This window comes from Coffea eugenioides, chromosome 2 (assembly GCF_003713205.1).
Source record: "Coffea eugenioides isolate CCC68of chromosome 2, Ceug_1.0, whole genome shotgun sequence".
In the NCBI taxonomy this organism is placed as follows: domain Eukaryota; kingdom Viridiplantae; phylum Streptophyta; class Magnoliopsida; order Gentianales; family Rubiaceae; genus Coffea; species Coffea eugenioides.
This window is the reverse complement of record NC_040036.1, coordinates 9,700,673-9,721,731: the sequence shown is the minus strand read 5'-3', so window position 1 is coordinate 9,721,731 and position 21,059 is coordinate 9,700,673. Positions and strand designations below refer to the sequence as shown.

General features: G+C 37.6%; 3 protein-coding genes across 4 annotated transcripts; 2 read left to right on the top strand and 1 right to left on the bottom strand.

Moving 5' to 3' along the window:
* The first annotated feature begins 2,030 nt into the window (after positions 1 to 2,030).
* On the top strand, positions 2,031 to 4,188 carry LOC113761229. Its single transcript, XM_027304114.1, has 2 exons — positions 2,031 to 2,492; positions 3,818 to 4,188. Exons 1-2 carry the CDS (start codon positions 2,181 to 2,183, stop codon positions 3,926 to 3,928), a joined length of 423 nt encoding a protein of 140 aa, XP_027159915.1. The 5' UTR covers positions 2,031 to 2,180; the 3' UTR covers positions 3,929 to 4,188.
* Positions 4,189 to 5,010: 822 nt separating this feature from the next.
* Positions 5,011 to 6,964, top strand: LOC113755980 (7-deoxyloganetic acid glucosyltransferase-like). The gene is made up of 3 exons (XM_027299811.1): positions 5,011 to 5,111; positions 5,365 to 5,924; positions 6,039 to 6,964. Exons 1-3 carry the CDS (start codon positions 5,011 to 5,013, stop codon positions 6,962 to 6,964), a joined length of 1,587 nt encoding a protein of 528 aa, XP_027155612.1.
* Positions 6,965 to 7,973: 1,009 nt separating this feature from the next.
* Positions 7,974 to 20,259, bottom strand: LOC113763922 (phosphatidylinositol-3-phosphatase myotubularin-1). 2 transcript variants are annotated; one of them, XM_027307918.1, is made up of 19 exons: positions 19,989 to 20,259; positions 19,817 to 19,885; positions 17,708 to 17,782; positions 16,684 to 16,755; positions 16,178 to 16,247; positions 15,618 to 15,667; positions 14,714 to 15,003; positions 14,533 to 14,606; positions 14,365 to 14,428; positions 14,142 to 14,207; positions 13,828 to 13,927; positions 13,616 to 13,729; positions 12,944 to 13,113; positions 11,625 to 11,709; positions 10,972 to 11,193; positions 10,219 to 10,278; positions 10,062 to 10,126; positions 9,130 to 9,409; positions 7,974 to 8,941 (listed from the first exon to the last, which is right to left on the bottom strand). In XM_027307918.1, exons 1-19 carry the CDS (start codon positions 20,115 to 20,117, stop codon positions 8,423 to 8,425), a joined length of 2,574 nt encoding a protein of 857 aa, XP_027163719.1. In that variant the 5' UTR covers positions 20,118 to 20,259; the 3' UTR covers positions 7,974 to 8,422. The 2 variants fall into 2 exon arrangements, with proteins under 2 accessions (XP_027163719.1, XP_027163720.1); XM_027307919.1 differs by having other exon boundaries at positions 14,365 to 14,422.
* Positions 20,260 to 21,059: the final 800 nt, after the last annotated feature.

The window sequence follows — 21,059 nt, the reverse complement described above, 5'->3', positions numbered from 1 at the left end:
TTTCGAATGCGGCTCATTACAGTTCTTGGATGAGTATGAATGGCAGAAAGTTTTTGTTTTTGGTTGAGTTAAAATATCTATTTATTGGAATCATCAAGCTCATGTTTCGAGATTTGACAAGACTAATTTTTTTATTTATTATGAATTCCTTTACTATGAGCAAATGTCAAAATCTACACTGTTAGACAAATTGTAAATGCAACTTTTTATGGTTTAAAATCTTTTACAGTTGCAACAATATTTTTTCCCTTTTGTTTGTTAGTTTATAATATTTCTTCATTTTTCTTGAAACATATGATTGATATTACTCGATATCTCACACGTACTTTGCATGGAAAGATGCATATGTTGTATATTAGACCTTCTAGATTTGGATCCATCTGATATGAAGCTTATGAGATAATATATTCATACTCTATGGATAAGACTTTTTGATACTGACCCACTCGAAGTTATGAACTCGTGTCCTTCCAATCCTTGGATCTAGATGAAGAATCAAGTTGATTTGCGGAACTTTTGACCCCTCTAAATCACGACGTTATGAACTAACAATGTTTCTTAACCCATAAATTTAATAATTTAGCGAACCAAAATTGTTTGTAAAGGAACGCCACGACTATGGTATATACTTGATGATAGGTTTGATTTGAATCTTTTCAAGAAAACCCTTTTAGTATTTAAGAAAGGCTCTTTTGGACAAGAAAAAGATGATAAAACTCAAGTTTATTGTTTGAAAATTTTAATTATTAACGATAGAAAAATTAGGTTATTTATAGCCTTATATGACTTGAGAATCAATGTGATTTGTGATCACTTATTTGGCTAAGAAACCAACTAAGATTATGCCTTTTTTGAAGACTAATTTGGCTGAATATTACTAAATAATTAAACCATTAAAATAGCAATTAGATTGACAATTAAAATCCTAACTAATGCTGCTAATCAAATGACATTAGCTAACTAACAAAACAACTATCTAAGTAGTTTGCTTCTAACTCTTCATGTGCGACCAGGAAAGTGACACATGAACGCTCTTCAAGTTGAAATCCTTCAATAGTCCTTGTGTTGTCACCAATTCGATCTTGAATTGCATAAACAAGTGCTTGTAGTGAATCTCTAAGTTTTCTTGCACGAGTTCTTGTAATCAGACCACTTGGAACTTGTACAACTTGATCACTTGAAACTTGATCAGCCTTGAACCCTTTGAACCTTTCATCACTCTTATTATCAACAATGTGAACTTAAACATTCTCAACATTCACAACTGAGATTATAATCATTCTACTTTGCTATTAGATGATGGTTATACTTTGATTTTTTTTTTTGTCCTATATGCATTATGAACAATTCGCTATGTATTTCTACAATCTATATCTATTATGCATATTGTTGTTTTTCAATGATGTGTCTTTTCATTTCTTGATCATTAGTTACGTTTCAGGCATTATATAAACAGGGCATAACTGGGCATGTAAGTTTTAAAATTGTTTACCGCACACTTGCGCGGTGATCCCCTCCTAGTTGTTGATTAAACTATGAACAGAAAAAAAAAAGAAAAAAGAAAACAGTATTTATATCTTTGGAACCAGTCAGCATCTATATACAATAGGGTCTACTAATTCTTAACAAATTTTTGTAAAACTCTGCCGTTGAATTGCTAGTATTGAGACTCGAGAGAGAGAGAGAGGTGCCAAATGCCAATGTCCCATTTTTCAAACTTGATGTTGTAATCACTAAAAAGAAAACAAAATTAAAAAGATTTATTCGTGGAAATCTGGACAAAGAGCTTGTGAGTCACACAACTGCAGTCGTGTAGATGTCCACTTCATTTTCCCGAAAAAAAAAAACAAAATTAATCCCCAATCCTTCCAAAATTCATTAAAACTCTTACTACATGACAGTATGATTGATGATAAATTTACTTCATTTTTTCTTTTTTTTTCTGACCTAAAATCATGTAAGAATTAAATATTAAAAAAAAGGTCATCCTCACAAATAAAATAAGCATGCCAATTCAATAGTAGTACAACTACTAGGGAGACGCCAAACAAAAAGGTTTCCCTGACAGCGGCGTTTCCTAGAACCGTCCTATCTCTGCTTCACTCGGGCGCTCTCCGCCTGCTATTTTATTCAAGAAAATACTACACACACACTCACGCATCCTCTGTTGAGCGGCAAAAATGGCGGATGCTGCAGCCAGAGCTTCCGACGACCAACCCAATGATAACCCAATTTTGAGTTTCTTGTCGAACTTTGTTAAACTCTTGAATTTGCCCCCCCTGCCTTTTCTTCCACCGGCTCCTGCTTCCAAAACCAAGCAACCGGAGGAACCCGCTAACGGAGCTGGCCCGGTTGCTGTCGCAGATTCTGCTGCGGAGACTAAGCCCTCTGTCGTCAAGTTTGGCCGGCCCTCCGAGACCACCTTGCCTTCTGTAAAGCTCGAAGCCGTCGAGGTTGAAGAACGCAATACTAACCCCGTCGTCCTTTGGCAGGTACCCTAATTCACTAAACCTAAACCCAAAAAACTGTAAAATTTTTTACTTCTGCTCTTCGCTTAGTTTCCACGGTCTTTCGCTTTGCCTTTTCATTTTTGTATTTTTTTTTTGGTTGAGATAATGCCATTTATGTGGAAGCAGTTCATTTTTGTGCTGTAAAATTGAGAGTTCCTTTTTCTTTTGATTGATCGAATTTCTTGATTTTAAGAACATCTTTTGCCTTATTCTGATTGAATGAACTGGAATTTAAATGGCTTGACTCGAGAAAACTCTGATTGGTTCATCATCACTTAGTATGTAGCTATGAATTTGTGTGTTTAGATTCACTATCCTGGATATTCTATCTGGTGATTTAAGCAGAGAATGTTAGTTTAAAATGCAGTAACTTGATATGTAAAAGTTTTTATAACTTTCGTAATTAGTGATCTGGTCAATTCTGCCGATGAAGTTAATTGTTGGGATTTTGATGTTGTTCTTTGTTCCTGAGAATATGCAACAAGTTAGGTCTGGCATTTCCTTTTCTCTTTATCTACTTTCTGTGAAGATATCTCCATGGTTTGGACTCAGATGAAGGTTTTGCGGGAACGTTCTGTATGTATTTATCTGTTACACGTCGTCAGAAACAATTTCTGGAAAGATATGTAGAAAAAAAGGAGGATGGAAAGGAAAAGATAAGGAAATTCAACTTGTCTGAAAGGAGAATGTCACGGCCTATTGGCTGGTAGTATGAGGTGCGATGTTTTTCACGCATTATCTTGTTCGATATTTAAAGAGAAGCACTTTAAACATATATTTTGTAAGGTAGTAAAGGCGTCATAAGTCAAGATTTTTTGCAGCATAGCTGAATTTATTCCTGCTTATATACTGTTGAAGTTAATTTTTCTTGAAAACCACAGAGGGCAATGCAATGTTGTGCCCTTTGCCCTTATCCCATGCTTTCCCAAAAGTAGTGTTCAAGTATCTTAGATTGGTTTTTGAAATGCTAAGTACGTAACAGTGAGGAAATTTTGAAGGCTGGTGTTTAGGGAGCCTGAATGCCTAACTTTAGGACAATGTTATGTTTCAGTATGTTATTATCTATCAATTTAATTTTATTCTTAAGTTCCAAGGCTGCCTCTAATAAGCAACAGCATGAAATCAGTCAACTCTTTAATTGCATAATGAGTACCTTCTTGGAGGGGAAATGGAGTGAAGAAAAAAGGAAATGAATAAGATAGTATGCTCATGAATTGCATGTACTAAAAGGGTAAGAGTTCTTCTGCTGTCACTTTTTCCTCCTTTGATGTCATTTAATCATACTGAATTATCTTTGCCAAATTCAGGTCTATGCAATTGGTGGTTTGTTGGTTTTGAGGTGGGCATGGACGAGATGGAATGAGCGTAAAGAAAGAAAGAAGCCATCTGATGAAGATCGTCCTCCAGCTGTTGAATAGTGTTCCCAGCACTGCGTAGAAAGGAAAAGAAACAAGGAAAACCTTCTTGTGCATGTTTACAGTCTGTAATCTGTTGAGTTTGCAGCGTAAAACAAAAAACCTTGGGTTAATGAATTAAAAGATATGCTGTATTGTTATCTCGCCTTGCTCTGCGCAACCTATTCATTTGCTGATACCTGTTTTATTCTGATGCCTCGTATTAACTTGTAAGCTCCATTCTGCATAAGATTTTTTAGTTCAAAATGTAGGGTTAGAGATGACTCGTGACTTGTGATTGATTCTTTGCATCATTTAAAGGAGATCAGCATTCGATATCCCAGGCCAAGGTTAAATGAGAGTAGTGACAAGCCAAGATGCGTAAAATACCACTATGCAAGTTAATCTACTAATCAATGTTCATCCCACCGTTATATCCCAAAAATTGCATTGTTGAAAGACATTTCACTACTTAGGTGATCTTTTAGTTTATATTTGTATGGGGAATAAATTGAAGAGTTCAGTTCACCTCATGTATTATGTATTGAATGGTCAAGACAAGAAATTACTTTTTGACTTGGTACAGCACTGAAGCATCATTTCTTCTCCCACTTAATACAGTGCAATGTCTTGCCTAACGGCGACTCTTTGGCGACGGTGCTCGCTATCAATATGGGGAGTAGCTAAATCATTTGTGTCCATGCTAGGTACTATTTGTATTACAATTTCTTCCAACTAAATGCTTTGTAAGAAATGTTAAAAAGGATTCAATCAGGTCAAAAGTTTTATTCCTGGCTTTAAATCTTTTAAGTTGCCAAAATCTTCGTAACAGGAGGATACATACTGATGAGAGTTGATTAGACGCTCAAATAGGATGATGCAGCAAACTAAATTTGTTTTTCCAAAAAAATAAGTGATGGACACCAAGAAGGAAAGGCCCTCAAGCTGCTAAAAGATATATAGACTAATGATAGGTGGGGAGCAGAGCAACATTAGAATTGTATGTAAGAACATGGGTTGGAGATGGAGTTGCAGCTTGAAGCAACTTAGAAGCTTTTATGACTTAAGAAACTCCGGTAATGTAGAAAAGCTAGGCAACTAAGTATATGACGGTGAATTATGTAGAGGTCAATTGCCATGCATGTTCCTCCTCCTACATTGCGTTTACGCTCTCTGAATCTGAAGGTTCAGTCATCGGTAGTGTGTGGTCTGGTTAAGCACGTATTAGATGTTTCGACTTAAATGAGAGGAAACGAGAAGATACCAAACTTTTGAACTCTTGCATGGCTGCAAACAACGCGTGAGTACCAAAACGCGGAGCCACAAGAGGAGGTTTCAAAGTCATGATCTCTCCAATAACATCAACAACCCGCCTTTAGAAGAAGGTACTAACCTTCGCATTTTATGCCATTTTAAAGAAGATTTTCAGCTGAAACTTCTCAAAGCATAGCATGTTTTAGGTCACAAGTACCAGAAACACATTTTCTATATTGCATTGAGATACTATTGACTTGTATGGCCCAGAAACCTCATGTACTTATTTTCCCCTTTCCTGTACAGGGTCATATCAATTGTATGCTGAAGCTTGCGGAGCTTCTGTGCTGCAGAGGCCTCCATGTTACCTTCCTTAACTCACATCACATCCATGAACGTCTTCTTTGCTGCACTGACATTCATTACCATTTCAGCCAATATCCTACCTTCCATTTTGAAACCATCTCTGATGGGCTTCCGGCAGACCACCCTCGGACCGGCGATCGTGTTGTGGAGCTCTTTCATGCCGTAAATGCCACAACAAAACCTCAGTTTAGAGACATACTTACAGGTCTCCAATTCCATAGCCCTAACGGGAGACCTGCATTGACATGCATAATTGCAGACGGGATCATGTCTTTCACTGTTGACGTTGCCAAAGAACTCCATATTCCCACCATATTATTCCGAACTGTTAGTGCTAGCTGCTTCTGGGCTTTTCTGTGCGTTCCAAAGCTCCTTGAAGCTGGCGAACTTCCATTTAATGGTAATAGTCCAAACAATATTTGAGAAGATCCATTGTCTCGGCATGCAGCACACACTAATGCACAATTCTTCTTTAGATCACTGTATTGATCTCCTGCATTAATTATTCCCGCAGGTGAAAATGATATGGATAAATTGCTTTCCAGTGTGCCGGGACTGGAACGCTTCAGGATGCGTGATCTTCCAAGTTTCTGTCGCACGAGTAATCTAGCTGACCCTGGTTTCCAAGTGGTCATATCTGAAACTCTGCAAAACCTTAAAGCAGATGGACTCTTACTCAACACATTCGAAGACCTAGAAGAGTCCGCATTATCACATATACGCACTCACATTCCAAAACTATACACCGTAGGACCACTTCATGCACATCTAAAAGCCAGAGAAGCTTCCAGTCCCGCGCTGCAGCAACCATCTTCAAGCAGCCTTTGGAAAGAAGATAGAAGCTGCATGGCATGGCTTGATAGGAAACCCCTAAACTCTGTGATCTATGTAAGTTTCGGAAGCATGACAGTGCTGACAAGAAATCAGCTTTTCGAGTTTTGGCATGGACTGGTGAACAGTGGGAAACCTTTTTTGTGGGTTATAAGGCCAAAATCTGTGAACGCAGATGGAGATATTCCGGCAGAGCTTCTGGAGGGCACGAGGAAAAGAGGATACATGGTGGGATGGGCACCACAACAGGAAGTCCTGGCACATCCAGCTGTAGGTGGATTTTTGACTCACAGCGGCTGGAATTCTACATTGGAAAGTATATGCGAAGGGGTGCCTATGATCTGCTGGCCTTTCTATGCTGACCAACAGGTGAATAGTAGGCTTGTTGGGGAGGTTTGGAAGGTGGGTTTGGACATGAAGGATACTTGTGAAAGAGCAACCGTTGAGAAGATGATAAAGGATCTGATGGATGTGAAAAGAGACGAGTTCATATTATGTGCTAAAGAGAAGGCGAAATTGGCAAGAAAATCTGTGGAACAAGCAGGCTCATCCCACTGCAATTTGGATCGGCTGATTGATGATATAAATATGATGAACTTTGCCAAATGAGTTGTAGTGTTTTAGCTCTGCAAGGTCAATGCTGTTCTTGTACCCAGAATGTCTTCATTCATTTTTACTAGGTTATGTAACTTTACGATTCCCTTCCTTTTTTTTTTTTGGCACAACGAATTCTTATAGCTTCAGTGATTACTGTGAAAAGCTGAAAAGTACTTGTATCAACATGGAAGTTTGGCTTACCATGACCCGTAAATGACAAAGATGCAGAGCCTTATTTACTAATTGAAGTATGAAAGCCTAAAAGGATTAGATTTGTAAGAGGTTACAATGACCAAACTGTTCCTCCCCCGGACTATGACCAGAAATGGAATAGGACCATGGCGGATGTCTCATAATATCTCTTATGCTTTATGATGAGTTTCAGCCTTGAGACTTCAAGAATACAAAAGTACACCCATCTGCCATCTTCTATGGTAGCGAGTTCCCATGCAAAATTTTCTTTAGCAGCCATGAATACCATCTTTTATGTGAAATCAGAGCACCAACAACTACTCGACTAGTGCTGTTGTGCATCATCGTTCCCAATTCCCTCCAGCACCGTTGTACAACAGTCAAAAAAGTTTTCAAGATTGGCCGAGCTGTTATGTTGGCCGGAATATTGATCCTTCTAGCCTCTAGGTACAAAATCCAACTCAAAATTCAATAAAATCCTCAATGCACCTCTGCACGAGTCAATCTCCTGATGCAGCACGTACGATGTACTACCAACAGATGAAGAATGCATACAAGGTCCCTTTCCTCGATCTACCCCAGGACTTCTTCTGCAAATAGGACTCTCCAAAGACAAATTACAACATTGTCTGGCATTCTGCAGAAGAATATAGTGCCATCACCTGAGCCTGACTAGACTAGAAGTAACCTCAACTTTTTATCAACTATACAGCAAGGATGAGACTTCACTTTAGAAGTCAAGGGAAAACTACCACTACATGACTCCTACAACACATAGAGAACAAAAACTACTCATTCAAAAATTAATTTATTGAAACGCTGTGAGATATGAGTATACAATTAACACAAAACCTGAATAAAATCTAAGTATCTGTATCACAAGCTTAGATTGCTTGAGAGAAGAATGGAAATTTGATCGATGTACATGTAAGCCTGAAGCAAGTACAGAAATCTGTACCCGCGTCCACTAGCCAGTTTCTATGTCAATGAGGAGCTCTTAATGTACATCCTCAGATTAGCTTCGATAAACAAAAACCCAACTATATATATTAACCTGTACAAGCAATCCCCGGGCCCATCTCCAATATTAGGACCACTATAACCTTCACTGGCTTATTTGTTATTCACTTGTGTCTCATGTAAAAACTCCAACAAAACTTTTATCTAATTAATCTACACTAAAGTTCCTTCTTTACAAGAGATCCTCAATTTGATAGCAAGACAGAAGCATGTCCCTAAAGTCCCCGTACCTCATGTTTAGTTTAAAATGTCGACTGTCTACTCTGGCTGGAAATACCTATCATATATAGACAGCCGATCAAACGCATCAAAATTTGCTTTTAATCCAACAAATTGACTCCCAAATTGAGCACAGGCAGCATCAGGCCATCTGCAACCTCCCTCCCTAGTATGTAACGGACATAAAGATTCACAAAATCGGTTAATTGGATTATTGGAAACATCATCTGCCAAAACGGTGACTGAAACAGAGAGCTCTGATTTCTCATTACTGACACCAGTACCAGCTGATTCCTCCTTAGAAGAAAAGTACACAGATTTTTGAGGAATTTCAGTTGGATTACTTTCAATGCCAACAGTGCAGTCACCATCTCCCGAGAAGTGCACTTTACACCCCAGTGATTGTAGTGCACGCTTTATTGCTGCACTCTCCCTGCTGGCCCGGCTGGCCAACTCCTTTGCTGATGTACTGATGACCTTCTCATTCTGCAACTCAGCAGCCAAGGACTCCATAGTAGCAGTGGTTTCTTTAACTCTTGCATCAGTCTCTTCTTTTGCCTGTTAATAATTGCAAAAATCTTACAACTTCTAATCATAAAGTTGACTCCATATAAAACCAATTATAGGGAGAAGAGTTCACTCTATATTATTTTTCTAAAACTAATCACAAAAGGGGAAAAAATGGATATCTAGAATAAGCCTATGTACCAAAGCTAGAGCAAGGGATGAAAAGAATTTACTCTCACCTTCTGCAATTCAGTAAACCTTTTACTCATGTTCCGACATTGTGCTTCAAGCTCTCCAGCCTGAGACTCCATTGGGCAAGCCCATCGAAGGTGGAACTGTGGCCAAACTGTTGGGGCCAAAGCCGCTGCAGGTGGTAGTAGTGGACCATTGTGTTTAGATGGTTCATAGAAAGGATTGTAATGCACATGATAACCTCCATTCAAAGCTCTCATATCAGCCATGTACGCCCATAAGCAGCCACAGGAATCAGAAATACCAGCTTGCTGCCTTTCCTTCTCACTGAATTTGTAAAACAGAAAATCTATGAAAAAATGCACGTTGAAACTTGACTCCATCTTTATTGGAAAGAAGGGGACTGAAGAGGGAAAATGAAAGATTGTCCACAGAATTTATTTCAGATTGACTTACTATAGTTTAAAAACTATCCTTGCAATTCACACTGTAACTTGTCTGAACTCCCAACAAATACTGATGATGCTATGTGCCACAGTAATTATTGTGATTCATGACAGTTGCATGGTCTCAGATTTAAGTATAACTGCAGAGAGCTCCATAGTAAAGCTCCATAGTAAAGCTCCAAAGCAAACTAGGGAGTAGATTGAAACTTATTAAGTAGTGAGGATAACCATATCCCTCTAGATTCCTACTGCCAAGTATTGGATTTGCCCCATCTTTGTAGAAATATGAACTATGGCAAACTTATAGCATCTGGAATTCCAGACAACACCATGTGCACTACACATCAAGTACATAAAAAGTGCTATGTACTTCAGCCCCAGGTCACCCTTCACAATGTGATGCATTGTATGTCACTGAATTCATAAGTTGGAGATTATTTGGCAGCAATGAGTCTAAGCGCATTAGGTTAACTATTACTTTTCTTCTGTTTTATCTTTCAGAATAGGTTAAGACAGCATAAGCTGAATCATACCTGTTGCACAAGAAGTTTCCAAAGCGGCATGAAAGGATAGAATCCAATAAGTCCACTAGGAATCCCTGCATGCCAAAAAACAAGAATCACTAAAGGCAACACATGAAATTCTTGAGAAAAATCAGCATCCATTCAGGAATAAAACAGAAATACATACCGAGGAGAACTCGAAGGCAAGTGGATACAGCCGTAACAACTGTGAAACACAATCAACCCACTGCAGAGCAACAATCAAACGCCAAAAATCAGGAAAAATAAACAAAAGCATCATGACCATTTACAAGTGAGATGATAGTTGCAACTTGATTTTCATCATTTAATAAGACCCAAGAAAGAATTGCTTTTCAGTTTCAAGGCATATTCAACATTTAGCCATAGTAAGCTAGGTATCAGCATTCAACTGGAGAACTTAAGACTTACTCCCACACTGTACTCTTCTGAGATGCTGAAGATTTTCTAATTGCAAGAAAACCAGAACTCCTGATTGTCTAATGTGTATCACATTATCTTAAAAGTATCAATAAAATAAGCAACCAGTGACATGTACTTTGTACATCAATGTGCCAGTGAATCACATTCACACAATCATTTTGTCACTAGAGCAGTCCAACTCAGGGGATTCATCACACTGAACTACACTGGTACATGAGTTTACTTGAAATCAAACTTCAAATCATGAATGATGCACCAACTATTAGCTAATCGTCATTGATGCTTATAGTCATGCCTGCTCGGAATAGCAAGAATCCAACTCAGCATGCAAACTGTACATCTCTTCAAAACCAGTTTGGACTTGATTTTTCTGGAATACCTTTATATCTATCATGCAGTAAGCATGAATAAAAAAATATAGCAAGGGAAAAAAGGAGAAGTGTTCTTCACAGCTTATGGTTACCTAAATCCCACACACCTGCAAAAAGATAGGTGAATAATTATTCTGTGTATGTGATGTAGCTGGAGCTTGAGATGTAAATGACCCTGATGCTTGGCGTGAGGGTGATGAAGAGAAGCTCCCTGTGGAAGACTGACGAGACAACTCAAAAGGCATGCTGCCACTTCCAGATAGAGATGGCATTCCAGCACGATCTGCAAATGGGTGGCCAAATGCTAGCCAATCTTTTTCCACAAGTGCCTGAATCAGATAGACATTTAGCATATCATTAAAAGACAAACAATGTCATCCTCACTGTCATGAAATGTTGAAGCTTATTGAAGGATTCACTCTCTATGAATCTAATCTCGTAAATGGCGTATATTCCTGCAATAATAGCTAGTCAAAATTCAACTCCGAACAACTTGGAAAACACACTGAAATACTCATCCTACTAAATGCTGTATGTTTTTCACTATCTAACACTGCTTCTATCTAACAAAACCTAAAAGAAGCAGAGCAGGCAACGTCGCTGTGAAACCATTCCACCAACAGTAAGGCATGCAGTTGCAGAATAACATGAAAACATATTCTGAAACACTCGAAAGCAGAGACAAACACAATGCTGTCAACATGATACGTAGTCAACATAAATAAAAAGATTGTAATTGATTTGGTATCTCAAGCAGTACCTGAAAACCTTTAATTGTCCGGTAGTATGGATCAAGCAATAAACTGGCGAGTGAGACCAACTGAGTGGTTCTATCCCATCCATCACTGCATTGTAGCTTATAAAATCAAGTGAATTGCGATTGATAGAGATGTCCAAAGCTAATGAGAAAGATGAAAATAAAATAGTGAAGAGTGTTCTTCTGATCCAAGAAAATGCCTGAGACACCCTCACTAACACACTACCAGGCAAGAGCAAAGAGGGTCCCAAAACAAAAGGTGTTTCATGGCTCTTTCTAGAGTTTATAAGGAGGGAGGAGGAGAACAATTCCCTGGATTGACATATCATAGAAAACTATCCTTATCATACCAGAGTGGACAAACAAATCTGAGGCAGTATCATTTATGTAGCAAGCTCTGTTAAAACTGACAAGCGGATCTTCTTCATGAAAAAGGATATAGTCAGATGGAGTTATGGTGTAAAGTCAGCACTCAACATCTATTTTGCAGACAACTGTGTTAATTGTTTGTTAGTTCAGGAAATCCAAATGTCCAGAACTAGACGGCTCTATCAGGTCATCTTTTTTACAGTTTTCACAAGTTTCAACAATGTGAACTCTCTTTAATTGACACATAAATTGAACTGGCTAACCAAAACCTCCAGTAAAATTCTATTCATGACAATTTACATACAAAGATTTATGCAAAAAACTACTCTACAAAGATTAATGACTACAATCAGCGCTAAAAAGTAATCAGTTCTTAAATCACCTTTTAAGGTCTATAAATGAAATAATAAGAGGAAAGAATCTTCTATGTTTATTCTAGAACAGGCCTAACTATCCAATTCTGTCTTCTTCCAACTTTTCCTCAAAGAGGAAATACAAGAGGGAAAATGGAGTACATCCAAGTTGCGAACTCAGGTTAACAAGAGCTTTTGACTTCCAGGAAGTGCAATACGGTATCTCGCGAAGTTATCATCCTTCCCAAAAGCATCTAATAAACAGACGAAAAAAGATAAACAATTTTCCCACTTATGTAACTCCCATTTAACTGTATATTATGGTACTTCAGAAGAAGCAAAAACCTAGGATAGCATCACTGTAGGTCCAAAAGGTCAAGTAAAATGTAACAGCTAAGGCAGAAACCTAAACCAAATTGGTAAACAGATCCCAAAAACCCATGTGATACAAGGCAGAAATACATAAGTTTTCAAGGCCAACAGTAGCTAAACGCGATCCTGATTAGAATAGGACCAAAATTTGACAAATTAATCCCAAGGGGAAAAAATGGGAAAGAGCATCTCAACCGACCATGACATTAACTTAGAGACACATCTCACCTGCAGTGAACAAGAACTGATGCTGATTCCAAAGCAACACGAGCTGCAATCCAAGCAGAACCAGCCAAGACACTCTGGACATGTATTAACCAACCGCTGTCTCCAAGCGTTGAAACTGAGGCAGACATGCTACTAAGGTTACCACCTCCCCAAGTCCATCCCCCGTGCCTCTGCAAAATAGGAAAGATGCACATACTTGAAGAACAGAACCAGAAAATGTTCAAGAAAGTGCTTTTACCATTTTCAGTTCAATGATATGATATCTAGAAGGTCACAGCAAGGACATAACAACATTTTATGGATATCGCATGCATATCACAAACCATCTAGATGAGATAACAAGGAATATAATAATGCCTGACACGGAGTTATTAGCATCAAAACTGCAGTAAGATAAAGCAAATTTGACCATAAAATGCTGTTATCATAGCAATCTAAGAGGGCAACACAGAAAAGGGGGAAAAACAATTTAAGGTATTTGATCACATTAATTCTGATAATAATCCTTAGACAACAAGCAAGGTGGCCTTATTATTTAGTAAAACTGTTCTCGCCAAACGAAAATTGCACAAACCGATTTCATGCATATCCTAGTCTAAGATTCATTTACAAATACCGCAAAATAATGTTTCTCACTAACAGCATGGTCAAATAAAGAATCTCATGTAGTACCAAAAATGATGACATTCCATCGGATGAAGCAGAACCATGCGTATCCAGGTAGTCTCTTAGTCGAACAAGACTCTCCCTCATTGCATGTATGTTATCTATCCCGAAAAAAACAATCTGATAACCAATTAAAATGAACAAACATTAGTACTCAATGTAAAAGTTGTGGAAGACCAGATGTTAGAGGACTGAGGTAACTCAAACCTTAAACAGACCTCAGATTGAAAATAATTAGAAGATGACTCTGATCCACCCCCCATGGCTCCATTTGCTAAAGCATTCTTACGAGGCCTTGCATCGGCAATGTACAGCTTCCTATAACAAAAACAAAACGACTTCACCAAACATATCTTATTGGATAAGATATACAGAAGTTTGTTTGCCTTCTTAATTGCTGTCTGTTTAAAGTCAAGTACATATTCAGTAAAGCAGCTACTATGTTCAATTCAATAGGAAGCCTCCGAAGAGTAGAAGTATCAAGATAGAATAGGGGGGCAAAAGTCATCACAGCAATAAAGAAAATGTTTACCTTCGCTGCTCCCTTGATCCAAAAATTTGAGTGCACAGTGCAGCTACTAGCTTCTCATCAGCATTGCTGGCAGATGACACAAAGATTAGGCAACCAAAAGTTTTATGGGTCAGCCTTCCATGCTAATAGACACCGTCCCATTTCTTACTCTTCAATATAACAGTAAAACCTAAATCACCATCTAAGGGTTATAAAGGTACAAGCTCTGTAAATAATATTTCACCTCCTCATATTCATCATAATGCCAACAAGAGGTTGAGCTGATCTCGCCAGTACAGCACCTGTATCTATGAATTAGCAATGATATTACAACATACATAAGTTTATGGCACGGCCAGACAGGTCCATTGGATCATGACTAATAAAAGCTTAATTCTGAAAGACTACATACCTCGGTTACACCAAGTAATAACAGGCAACCGACACCGCCCACGGAATGTACTAGCCTGCAGCAATTCTTCATCACTAACATCAATAGCCAAGCAAAGTTATTAGGTAGATATCATTATAAATGATTAATACTTTTTACAATGACTTGAACATTCAAACGAAAGTATTATATTGGTTGTCACCTTACAGATCTTGGGATCAGCAATGCAAATGGATAGGTAGGACACATAGTATAACTTGAATTCAGACTGCTGATCCTCCACAACTCATTGGACAAAGTGAATGACCCATCTTCAATCATTCTTGTTGAAGCATGATACGAACTCAGACCTAGAAGCCGGAAATACTCATCCAATAACCGCACTTTAGGATCGCTGTTAGTGAATCTGGAAGGGCCAGAAGCAAAAGCATAAAGATCCCAAATCCTTAATGGCTTTGTGCACCTCAATAATGCATCATATACAGCACGCCTCTGCAAATCAGAACCTATCAAAATCAGTTTCATATATCCTCAACATGCTTGGGAAAAGCTAAAGGATTCTTGTGAGGAAATTAACATATGACTTGGGAAATAAAGCAGCATAGAACATAATTAATTTCATTTAACTGAGAAGCCAGGCCCACCTATCTATCTCATCACGCCGAGGTCATAAGAAGTTACTAATTAGGAAATCAATCACCCAATGCACTGTATGGTAGGGGTTGATTGTGAAACTCGTGATGATAGCACTCAGAACTCGTGATGATAGCACTCAGAAATTTTCTCATTCACCAATCAAAAGTTCAGCAACAAGTAATAATTTACTGCTACTATCACTTTTATTTTCTCTTCGTTGGAACTCAGTAGAACAAATCCAGGTGACTAATTTTATTCAGGCTTTACATAGGTGGAAATTACAAACACAAGCAACAGAGAGTGAAACAGAACAAGGGATGTTAAAAAACTACATTGGTTGAATTAATGGATACAGTGACAGCTAAATGGAAATTAGAAGAGGCTAAGTAAAAATCTATCCAAACCCAAATGTGCAGGCCATTGATAGACAGAGATGAAGAAATGAAGCTTTAATCCTTGAGATGACTGACCTGCTTTGTTCGAGGCCGAAAACCAAAAACAATTATTCTCATATCCTTGCCTGAAAAATACAGTTGAGGATGATAAGTGTATCAAACAAACGTGGACGTTAATTGTACAGACTGATCACAAGGAACATTTGCCAAAACATTCTCAATTTTTTTCAGCAGGTGCTTTTGAGCTAAATCGATCTTATACTGTAACTAACTTCTCTTATAAGAAGTTATACCACCAATTCAAAGTAGCCTCCATGAACCAGTAGGGTTTTGAAGAATCCATAAATCTATAACCACAAACAGGGTTAGATCCATATGTTGCAAAGGTTAATGTTTCTTTTGGTTGTTATTTAGTGCATAAAAACGTCCAAAGTACCACAAGATTATTTCCCATCTCATCTACCGCTGGTGTATATTTCTCTGACAAAACCAAACTGGGGAAGACCTACTCCCCGAGGCCCACAAACCAGTAGGATGAAGCCCCAATATCAAAGAAAATTTTTGATAAGAATGAACCAGAAATAAAAGAAGCGGGATTGTGAAATGTACAGCACAGATTCTATCCAATAGCATACCAATGACCTGAAGCAGTCGGCGGGAAGGACTCCTGTCAGTTTGCCTAGGAGCTGCTGGAAGCTTCATAACCTACGCCTCCATGAAAAACAAGAATTGGATGTAGTTAATCTATGTTCAATGAGAATAAAAGCCCAAGTAAACAGTTAAATATAATGATCGCAACAACAAAATTAATTCCCATCAAGAAGACAAATTTAAAAGGATAGTCACAACGCTCCTAACATAAGCAAATATATAAAGACACAGAAGTCGTTTTAAGCATCATTTTGTCTGTGAAACTACAACTTGTAGTTCTTAATTTCAGCTTTCTGCATTCTCTGGATTCTTCATGTATTTCTGAATATTCAGTATTCTCTCCTTTAGTCTTTTGCAACTAATACAGTACTTACTTTGATAAGATGTTCCAAAGGAAATAATTCTAATTCATAATCTGTGAAAAATTCCAAGAACTTGGATAATGAACATAAGTAGACGATATCATAAGGCAAGAAAAGTCAAAACTCACAATCTTGTTGAATTTCTCAATTGTTGCCAAAGGTATGGTTCCAAGTGCAATTATATTCCTCGAACCATCACTCTGAAACAAAACCAAACTTCTACATGAGTAATGCAGCTTCAAAAATTGGCTCCAAAAATTGGTTTGAGGGATTAAAAAAAATAGAAAAACTGACAAATTAAATTTTAGATTCAATATTCTACAAAAACATTAAAAAAAGGAAGAAGAGAAAACAAGCTCTAGACTTGAACATAGTTAATCTACAACTATAAACACAATAACTCAAAAAACATAGGACAAGAAATATTGTGTACCAGAGAAATTAAAAACTACAAAAATGCCTAGCAAAACATTGCCCATATAAACTTCTTTATGTAACTTAAGTTCTAAAACATCAGAGCTCTTGACTATCTCAACAAGAAGCATGCTATACACATGGCAGGCAAAAGCATACAGCATGAGTGAACAAAGTAAATGATTGAACACCACAAGTAAATCCCAGACAAGTAAGAGACACGAGGAGAAAGAAGTAATCACTAGTCACTGGAAAAGAGCCCCAAGTCAAGGATAGGAATTTGATGCCAAGTAATCACTAGAAATCACTAGACATAAAAAAACTTGTTCTTAGCTAGCTATTGGACCTAATAGACCTTCACGAACTTGATGCCAGCAGAGATCATTGCAGAAATAGCACCTATTACTTTGTTAATGGGTATAAAAGAAATTGTTTTGATAAACTTAGTCCACAAAAATTTACCTTTGCTTGAGGATCAAATATCAAAAAGAAAAGTAAAGAATAAAGAATATTGCTACACCGATATGCAACAATAAGGAACATGATAGCCCCTAAAACTTTGGCAAGGCTAAAAAGACTTCAACATTATTGTTTCTACTAACATAACTCATTACAGAAACCACGTGATAGAAAATCCCTTGCAGCACTCACCAAGAAAGCCGCATTAAACTCGCATCACCAAATAGATTGTCTAGGAAATGAAACATAATGCTTGGGTATGTCAAATTCATCACTTACCAGGAAAAGAAGACGAAAGTTCGTCACAAACAAGGTCCCTGCCTCATCAGTATTAACAAGAACAACACCATATCCCTGCAAGCAGACTCTTTAATCTCAGTAAGCTTCATGACATGCTCATACTAGCTAGAGAGTAAAGAATAATGTAAAGGGACACAATGGTTGAAATAAAGCATGTGTGATTTTTCTTGAAAAAAAAAAAGCCAAGACTAATCCAAGACAAGATAAACAAGCTAAATGATACCAGAATTCCAGTCTATAAAACCTCAAATTTACACAAAGAAACAAGAAAACCATACAATAAAATTAAATCCAGGAATTTTTTTTTTTTACAAAGTTAAGCAAATGTTTACCAAATCAACATAAAATGACATCTCATATATACTCACTAACTCCCTTAAGTAAAGTAAGTTAACCAGCTGAATCATTTTTGGCCATAGCAAATTGTTGGCAAGTTATTGCAGATGCTCCTCTCCTATTTTCTATTGGGTGGCTTTACAAAGGAATTTTTACCTATTACCCATATATGTGTTTTGAAGATGCGAACAGCATGTGCTTTTAAGAATGCTGAATCTATCAAATAAATTAAAGTCAGTTGCACCAAATTCCAGCGCTTGTGGTAGAAAGAAGACTGGGATGGCAAGTTGCATAATGTTGTGCAATTCTAGACTTTCTTTTGACATCAGATAGATAGACAAAATAAATATTCCCGTGTATGACACATGCATCATGATGGAAATAACCAACTTGATTCATCCAAGTCAGAAGTCTCCTTCAGGATCCGGAAAAAAGAAGGCATCTTTAAGTAAATCCCCAGCATGTCAATAACCAAGTTCTTCCAAATCTATTTCGAAGTCCCCGATTCTAGAGCTAAAACGATCACGGTCTTAGTTTACCATTTAGCGGTTTACCTTAGATTATCTATCTCCTAGTCCTCAGTGTCCTCAGTAATGTACACATCCAAACACCATGCAGTATTCTCAATATCCTTCCTACCAATTGCAAGGAATTGCACTTGATTGGCATAGAGAATTGTGAGAGTCACTAAACTGTTTTAGGATAGCATCAATCTAGGTCAATTCCGACCAAAGCTATAAATATTTGCCCTTCAAATCAATCATTTACGAAACAATTCTGACCTACAGCTTTCTCAATGTCAACAGAAATCAAGATTAGTCGATCCTGGCAACTCTTAGAATAACTACCAAATCAGTGTCCGAACAATGTCCCCAGTCATAGGGATGACAATAATTACAAGGAGGGGAACAAGAAGATGCAAAATCAAATCTGCTAGTGGTTGCATATATGAATGGATGAGCAGAATGCCCTAAGTACAATATCTAGATTTCCCGAGATTAGGAAAACACCATACCCAGAACAAATTGAACCAATGTTGAGCTAATTGTAGATGAGAAGGCATACATGTGCAGACTTGTCTGTTCATGCGTGCACATGTGGAGGCTCATCCTCGATACTCCTTAATAAGAAGCATACAAAAAAAACATGCTAACGCGCGATACAACCAGTACCTTGCACTTACGTCATCATTTAAAGCAAATACAGCGAGAAGGCCCTGATTGGTACAATGCATTTATCAGCCATAATCTGCTTACCTATGTAGATTCAATAGGATCCCTTAATTGGATCGTGTAGATGCCTGCAGTCATTGCTACGAGAAAAATAACAAGTGAAGATTCTAGATGAACGAAACATAATTTAGCAGCCAAACTTCTCGACAACCCAACATAGAGTAAAGCATAATGCTATTTATTTCCGGGTCCTCTTTTGATCTGTCTTTTGCTTGGTAAAATGAGATCTTTCATCAGTTCAAAATTTCCAATTTCGCACATTCAAATAAATACTCCCGCCAACTAATCCCATTGGATCAAATGATAACAGAATTCTTATAAATAACCTTTTAACTCCAACCAATTACAAACTCACTACTTCAACTAACCTCATACAAATTCTTAAAGAGAATCTAAAACAGCAAGCAAATGTGAAAAAACAAATACAACAAAACTAAAAGACACACACGTACACGCACATGCACAGAGTCGTGGCTTGGAGAACGCGACTAACACAGAGGCACACAAACTTATCACTTACCTCTACGATAACACGTTCAGCTTCGAGCAAGAAACCTTGCAGTCCTTGTGGAACCGACCTCGAAACAGGCTGCAATTTGCAGGAAAACATACAAAATATGAATTCCAAATCATAAACGAAACCCTAACAGGGAGAATGATAAAGGAGGCAGGTGAAAGAAAATTGAATTTACCTCAATTTTAGTCCATTCAAGGGCTTCCCAGCTACCAGCGCCTTCAATTTTATCGGAGTCAGTGAATCGAGTGTCGGAAGGGTCACGAAGTGAGGTGGATCGTCCCACCGGAGTCCTGGGCAGGTCCATGGGAACCGTTCCGTCGTGGCGTCGGCGTCTCGGCGGAAAAAGGCTTTTCTGCTGATTTAATTTAACAATGATGAAGGAATGAGTAATCACGGGAAATCGTGACAGCGATGTTTAATTAAAGCTGTACGGATATGATTTAATCGTTGACCGATGCGGTGTTTTTTTTTTTTTTTTTTCCAATTTTTTCGGTGGCTGTTTCAAACTTTCAATTTGATTGTGATGGTAGTGACTAGTTGTTGAGACTCTGGAGTCTTGAGAGTTGGGAGATGAAAACTTGTTTGGGGGTGCTCGGCAAAACGTGATGTGGAGGACACGTATGCGAGAAGCGGGGTCCACGTAACCGCCTATGCTACATATAGTTGGCAACTGAATGTAAATACTACAAATGTATGAGCTGATGTTGGAATTGCAATTTCCTGCTAATTTTATATTTTTCGTATTCAGTCGCTTTTGGAAAAAATACTACTAATTTTATATTTTTCGTGACCGTATTTTCTTCAATCGTCTTTTTTCACTTAACATGTATAAAATTGCTATAGTGTATTTTTTTTTTATACAAATTGCATACCTTGTTCAGTTTGGGAGCATTTTTCTATAAAAATTCTATCAAAAAATAACAATTCAAATGGGAATATTTCTCTATACGTCATGGTATTCAATACGTTTATTACTACTACTTTCTTAGCAAGTAATATGGCAGTATAATGCCATTACATACCATCCATGCTTCATGTTTTAATCAAGTTGAAATATAAAAACGTTTGAGATTTCCAATGAGCCTCACTCACGTTTATGGAAGGAAATCAATAATCTTTTAAAATCTTGATGAGTCATTTCAAGAATGCATAAAAAAAATTTCCGTTAATTCACATACCATATTATATACATGTATACATTTTCAATTTTTCACACATACCATATTATATAATGCATATATTAATA

Excerpts from the sequence above, each read along its gene's own strand:
- LOC113761229 (XM_027304114.1), top strand. The coding sequence starts at position 2,181 with ATGGCGGATGCTGCAGCCAGAGCTTCCGACGACCAACCCAATGATAAC. Across the intron at positions 2,493-3,817 it reads ACCCCGTCGTCCTTTGGCAG|GTCTATGCAATTGGTGGTTT; the intron begins GTACCCTAATTC and ends TGCCAAATTCAG.
- LOC113755980 (XM_027299811.1), top strand. The coding sequence starts at position 5,011 with ATGACGGTGAATTATGTAGAGGTCAATTGCCATGCATGTTCCTCCTCC. Across the intron at positions 5,112-5,364 it reads TCAGTCATCGGTAGTGTGTG|GTCACAAGTACCAGAAACAC; the intron begins GTCTGGTTAAGC and ends AGCATGTTTTAG. Across the intron at positions 5,925-6,038 it reads TGGCGAACTTCCATTTAATG|GTGAAAATGATATGGATAAA; the intron begins GTAATAGTCCAA and ends TTATTCCCGCAG.
- LOC113763922 (XM_027307918.1), bottom strand. The coding sequence starts at position 20,117 with ATGGACCTGCCCAGGACTCCGGTGGGACGATCCACCTCACTTCGTGAC. Across the intron at positions 14,429-14,532 it reads TATTACTTGGTGTAACCGAG|ATACAGGTGCTGTACTGGCG; the intron begins GTATGTAGTCTT and ends GCTAATTCATAG. Across the intron at positions 9,410-10,061 it reads GGAAACTTCTTGTGCAACAG|TGAGAAGGAAAGGCAGCAAG; the intron begins GTATGATTCAGC and ends TTACAAATTCAG.